This window comes from Gekko japonicus, unplaced genomic scaffold (genome assembly GCF_001447785.1).
Source record: "Gekko japonicus isolate JY-2015 unplaced genomic scaffold, Gekko_japonicus_V1.1 scaffold982, whole genome shotgun sequence".
Taxonomy (NCBI): Eukaryota; Metazoa; Chordata; class Lepidosauria; order Squamata; family Gekkonidae; genus Gekko; species Gekko japonicus.
Window position 1 is genome coordinate 569,688 of NW_015170919.1, and position 6,744 is coordinate 576,431.

The 6,744-nt window shown below is 44.9% G+C and overlaps 1 protein-coding gene across 1 annotated transcript in view; it reads right to left on the reverse strand.

The window, feature by feature from the left end:
- The window catches only part of TRRAP (transformation/transcription domain-associated protein), a 241,741-nt gene that overhangs the window by 176,453 nt on the left and 58,544 nt on the right, over positions 1–6,744 (reverse strand). The window contains exon 33 of the mRNA XM_015418766.1: positions 275–328. Within this exon, the coding sequence (XP_015274252.1) occupies positions 275–328 (54 nt within the window). The remainder of the gene's footprint in view (positions 1–274; positions 329–6,744) is intronic.

The following is a 6,744-nucleotide window of genomic DNA, read 5'->3' on the forward strand; positions in this document are numbered from 1 at the left end:
GGAAAGAGAGAGAGAGATACAAAGAACAGACAGACAAAAAAAACACCCTCGTGGTCACCTCTGCTGACAAAAATTCTCACCTCTACCCCTTCCACAGCAGGCTGAACCAAAACAAAAACAAAAACAAAACTCCACAGCATGAACACCAAAAAAACAAAAAAAATCCCCAAACATAAATGCAATAAAGGGGGGGGGAGGAAAAAAAAGAGTGTAGATGCTATTCTTTCGGATTGCAGTCAAGAGACTGACTTTTAGTAGGGTTATTTGTTCTCACCTCAAACTGACCGAAGGGAGGCAAGGAACATCTCCCGCACTCGGAAATGCTCTCCTGAGGATATGGAGGAAAAGTGTCTTTTTTTGTTGCTTTTCTTTCTCTTTGCGCGCACGCATACACACGCATACACACGATTTACATTCAACTTCCCATATTTTTTTTTCTTAAATTTGCACATAAGAAATATAGATAGATATATTAGCGATGAACAAGACAAGCAAGAAGCAGCATTCAAGTATCTTGGGAGACGGGCAATCCCCAGAGACAGCAACAACCAAAATGGGGGCGGGGGAGAGAAAAACCCTTCAGGGATACAGTGGAACTGAACAACTCAATGCAGGGGCCCCAGGATAATATTTTGGGAAACAAATACATGTCTTTGGGGGGGGTGTCCAAATTTGAACCTAAAGAGCATCATCAGTTGGGAAAGCAGAGGCACAAAGGGGCAGAGGGAATAAAAACACCTTATACATAGACAATATTTATTTATTTATCTTTACATTTATATCAAGCTACAAAGAATTTCCTGGTTTGGGGTCACCCCCAGTAAGTAAAAAATAGGATTTAAAAAAATTACTCTGAAATACTGAAAAGTAAGGTGGAGTTGGGGAAGGGGTAGAGGAGGAAAGGAGTCCTAGTTTTGACAGCCATATTTTCACTTGGATGACAGTGTTCTTACTAGGGCATAAACCTGAGTTGCCCGTCACCAAGTGGTGGTGGGACAAAAAATTTTTAAAGGCAACGTTGGCTACATTTCTGCATCACTGGAAAAAACCCAGTTTTGCTATAGTTTCCAGCGATTCCTAGAGATACCCTATGTCACTTCCAAGTTTTCCTCAAAAGTGACCTAGAAATGCAACCAACATCACGCACATGCACACACCCAACCCTCCTGGCAACCCTTGATCTTATCTTACTATTGCTTAAGAATCTGCTGAGTGTGCCAGGGGATGTCGAGGATTTGGAGGGAAAGTATTCTCCTAGAAAACAGACCGCTTAGGCTCCGCCACCCAAACAAACTCCTTTCAGTGCAGAAAGCACCTCCCTGATGACAGCACAAGGTCCTGTTTGAGAGCCAGTGTGGGACGGGTTCAAATCTTGACTCAGCTGACTGAAGCTCCCTGGGCCAACCTTGGGGAACTCACTTACCTTTCAGCCTAACCTCACAGGGTGGTTGTTGGGAGGCTAAAATAGAGAAGGCGTGAACTGTGCATGCTGCCCTGGGCTTCTTGCAGGAAGATCAAAGTAATACTCAACAGAAGTGGTGTAAAGAAGAAAACAAAAGAACTGTGGCTAAATACTGCTTATACCTCACTTAAAAACCATCCCCGTGACCAGCCTGCTACAGAGGGAGCAAATTCTAAGTAGGTCTGCTCAGAATACTAACTCAGGTCTATTCAATGGGACTTATTCCCAAGGAAGTGTTTTTAGGATTGCGCTGACATATCCACAATCCCCATACAACCTTTTCTGGTACTCTTTGCACAGCAAGTGTCCCTGCGTGTGATATATAATTAAAATATCTGCTGGTTAGGAAGAAAGCTTAGCTATGAGCCTTCCAGAAAGAACTGTAACAGATATTCTTTGGGGAACAGAAAGGAGAATTCACCATAAGGAAGCACAGTGGCTTCAATCCAGTCCAGTGTTTCCCGAGATGCAATGATTTCTGCCTGTGGAAGGCAACTTCATTTATTTAGTTAGTTTATACCCATATGAGGATCCAAAGCACCTTACATCGTTATTACGGGTGTGCATCCAGTAAAGCCGAACCAGAAAAACCCAAAAAATTCCTTTTCAGCATTTTTCGGGTATTCAGCAAGACGAATCAGAAACTCTGATCTGATTCAGCTGCCGAATACAGAATGCCAAATAAAAGCCGAAACTATTCAGCTTTTATTCAGCATTACCAAATACAGAGTGGGGGGAGGGTTAAACTTTAAAGGACTGCACTTACCTTCTCTTTCCTGCCATTTCTGTTCTTTCCCTCCCTTTGCTCTGCTTTCCAAAAGGGAGGGGGAAGAGGGACCTTACATACAGCCAATCACTGCAATGCATTTGCAAATGGCACTGCAGCTTGCAAGGCTATTGTTGCTGCTGGCTTCAAGCTTGAAGCCCAACTACTAGCTTGCTTTCCCAGGGACAGGAGGAAGAAGGAGCACTGGCCAATAGGATTACAGGTAAGGGTGGGCACACTGCTCTTTGGCTGATCACAGAAGTGTATTCTTTTTTGAAATTCTTCTGTATTGTTGTTGTGATGATTCTGTGCTTAAGTTGACATCAGTCCTCCTGTTGAGCTGGCATTTGTCACAATGGCACTGGGTTCAGCTAGTAGACTGGGACTGGGTTATGCTGCTGGCCTTGCAAACAAGCCCTCTATAACTTCAGAGATTCTCAGATTTGATCTTATTTCTGTTAGGTTTTGGCACTGCAACAGTGGCACTGGTTCTAGTGGGCACATTGCACTGATTCTGCTGCTGGCCTTGCAAACATGCCCCCTCACACCACACCTCACTTAGTTTCTACTACAGAGATTCTCTAGGAAAAACTGCTGGGCTGTTGTTTTATCCGCCTGCCTTTGGAAACAATGGAAGATGGGGGCACCCTCTTTGGATGCCCTTATAATTGGACACCCTGGTCCAAATTTTTCCAATCTTAGGGGTTATTTTGGGGAGAGGCTCCAGCAGCTACAGTACAAATTTGGTGCCTCTATTTCAAACCCCCTCCCCCTGGCCCACTGAATACTCCTTAGAAGATTTTGCCATTGACTACAATGACCCCATAGGATATGCCCTGTGAGGCAGATTAGGCAGAGTGTGTGCCCCCCAGTCACTCAGCAACCTCTGCCCCAGATCTGAGTCTGAAACTCTATCCTCTACCACTCTGAATTTATTCATTCTACCCTTCCTGTGGCAGGCCCAAATGCCCCCCTCCCATTGTGTTCTTCTGTCCTCCAGGAACAGCAGTTCCAGAGCATTCTGAGATGCCACAGAAGGTAAAAAAATCACACTCCAAGGGGAAAAAATGTCCTTAAAATTATGGAAACGTTAATCTGGATCCAAGCCGACGTCCAAGCTGCCCCAAGCTAACCTACCTCTAGACAAACTCCCAACATTGCTGCGAATGCTTATGTGATAATGCTCCACAGTTATTAGCAACAGTTAAGCATGCTGTGGTGCATGGAAGATGCCTGGGGTCGCTCACCACCCAAGACAAGGGAACAACACAGCTCATACAGCCCACAAGTTTTGGTTATTCCAAATGATGGTAATTACCACGTTGTCACCACTCAAGGCAGCAGGAAAAACATAAATCACTTTTTAATCCAAGTGTTTGCACCACCACCAAGAGATTCTGGGGGAAAAGATAACCATTCTTACCAATCTGTTTCAGGTGGATCAACTATAGGGGGCCCAAGGCAGATCTGTCAGGGACAGCCCTGGAACATCTCCAGACCACCATATATATGTCTAACACATAAGTACCCACTGAAGTCATAGTGATAAGTCAAGGTGTTCCCAGCTGATCTGATAGGACAGGTCTCTTCACTTCCTACCCCAAAAGCGACATAGAAACGCAACCCACTGCAGATCCTTTAGCCTGCGCAGTTGGAATATATATGAACATTCCATAGTATCACAATGATCTAGTCAACAGTGGCAGGTGGCTTTTTATAGGCTGTAGGCTGTTTTAATGGTATTTTATACAGCATATATGTTTGCAGATTCTGTACACAAGGGTTTTTTTTGCTTTTGATTATGGAGCGACTGTTGTCGGCAGAGAGTTGACCTCACCCTTCTGCCCTGGGACTAAATTTGGTAGCTTTAAATCTGCAGCCCTTTAGTCTGAAAATGCAAATCTTGGAGGAGCTATTCAGCTTAAAACAGCAACATTTTGTTCTCAAAAAAAGATTTATTTATTTGGATTTATATCCCGCCCTCCCCTTGACGGGCTCAGGGTAGGTTCCAACAATGTAAATATACTGGGTGGCTCCCCTCCCCCCCATTGCTAAGCATTCCATCTCTGGGCTCAGTGGTACAGCATGGGCTTTACACACTAACAGTTCAATCCCCAAAACCTCCTTTTAAATGGTCTTCAGTAGCAAGCACTGAAAAAGTCTGCCTGGGACTCTAGAGCAGGGTCCCCAACTCTGTGCCCGCGGGTGTCATGGCACCTACCAATACCTTTCTGTCACTCACCAAGTGTTTTTAGAAAGTGTTTGGAGCCAAGCGTGGCTTCTGACTGGCTATACAGGTTTTTTTTTTAAAAAAATGTTACTTTGGCAACAACTTGTCAAACTTGGACTCTAGTTTGCCATGTTTTGGGGGGGCAGAGGGAGGAGAATTCCTGAGGGAAGGGAGTGAGTGGGCGAGTGTGTGAACAGCCATGTTGTAGTGGTGATGTAACTCTTCCTAAGATACTTCCCTTGTCAGGGATGACCTTGGAGCCAAACCGTGCTTGCTTCGCTGTTAGAGATAACCGTATATTCACAGGTGGGGGGGTGTAGTGTGCAAAAGCTAGGCGGAACAATTGTGGAATATGATTGGATGCAACTGAAGGGAGGCCCTTGTTTGAACTGTGTATATCTTTGGATTCTCCCGCCAGAGCCTCAGTTCTGACACAGTACCAATCTGGCTTGGAACATCTTTAATTCTTAATAAACAAATCAGTGCCAGAGAGTGTTGTTGAGAGTAACTTTGTCCAGGAGTCTGACACAGCTGCCACAACAATACAAACTGTGGGAACCATTTTTGGCTGGCTCCACCCCCTGTGGCAGCCATTTTGTGGCTGCACCTGCCATGCTGTGTCAGAATTCCAATGGTGCCTGCAGGCTCAAAAAGGCCGGGAATCCTTGCTCTAGAATCCCACCAATGGACAACAGTGACAATAATGGTTAAGGCAGAGCTAGTGAGGATCAACCGTTTTGGCATAAAGATGGCTTTGCAGATCCATAAGCAACAATGGAGCAACACTTCGCAGAGCATGCTTTACCTGCCACGTATCTAGTTTGAACAGCCGAGGGGTACTGCAAGCGTAGCAGCAAGACATCAAGAGATGCCATACCCATTCTAAGAGCTTACTAACGAAGGGTGTTTGTGTTTCTAATTCCCATGGCAGCTTTGTAAGAGATCTGTGAGAGGGTATCTAGTTTGAACAGCCGAGGGGTACTGCAAGCGTAGCAGCAAGACATCAAGAGATGCCATACCCATTCTAAGAGCTTACTAACGAAGGCAGCTTTGTAAGAGATCTGTGAGAGGGTAAATGTGGAGGAGGAGGAGGAGGAGATTGGATTTATACCCCACCCCTCACTACCCGAAGGAGTCTCAGAGCGGCTTACAAACTCCTTTCCCTTCCCCTCCCCACAACAGACACCCTGTGAGGTAGGTGGGGCTGAGAGAGCTCTGACAGAAACTGCTCTTTTCCAAGGACAGGTCTTATCAGAACTACGGCTTGCCCAAGGTCACCCAGCCAGGTGCAAGTGGAGGAGTGGGGGATCAAACCCGGTTCTCCCAGATTAGAGTCTGCACATTTACATCAAACTAGCTCTAAGAACCCACAGATGAGAGAGCGTTGATGCCGCTACATGAGATACTGCAGAAATCCACCAGTTTTTTTTTGAGGGGGGGGGGGCCTGCACAATTCTAATTTATTTAGTAGAGAACAGTAAGAGTCCGGTATAACCTTAAAGACTAACAAAACTTGATTCCCTGGAGGGAACGGCGCTATGAGCGGACGTGTCTCAGGCTGCTCCTGAGCCGTCCAATTCCACTTCGCTTCTTTGGGGTCCCTTTGCTCAGCGAGGGGCTCTGCTCTACTTCCTGGAGGGAAGAAGAGCAGCAAGGGGATTTTTTGGTCGCCCCCGATGACAGGCAATCACAGGGGTGTGGCCATTTCGCCCCGAAGCAGGAGCAAAGAAGCGGAGAAAACATGGCTTTCATGATTTTCTTAGTAGCTACCAGCCTTTTTAACTTATATATCTCATGAAACAAGAAACGTATTGTAATGAAGATATTATACTGTGTAGAATCAAGTTAAAAATGAGTCATTTGGGACTTTAATACCCCCAATAATTAAATCCAACGATAAGAAAACGGCTTGGAAGTGTTTGGAGAAGAAATCTGTGTAAAAATGGTGGGGGTAAGAAAAATATTTACTATTCTGTTTGAACTGCTATCGTTTGCGGGACAGTTAAACATGTTTGAGCTCTTATTGTTGGTTGGAATTTTAAATTGAAGATCAGTCGGATGGCAACTAAGGGAAAATACGTGCAAAAGCTTGTTGGCAATTGAAAGTATAGGTGTGGCTGCGTTGTAAAATGGAGCTGGAAGCTGATAATGAAGAGCTAGACCCAGATACTTACTTACCCAGATAACCTTACTTGGGAACAACTCTGAAATTTCTTGCAGAAGGAAATTACGCAAGCGGTAAAAAAAATGCCTGCAATAATATGGTTGAAAATTACAGAAATACAA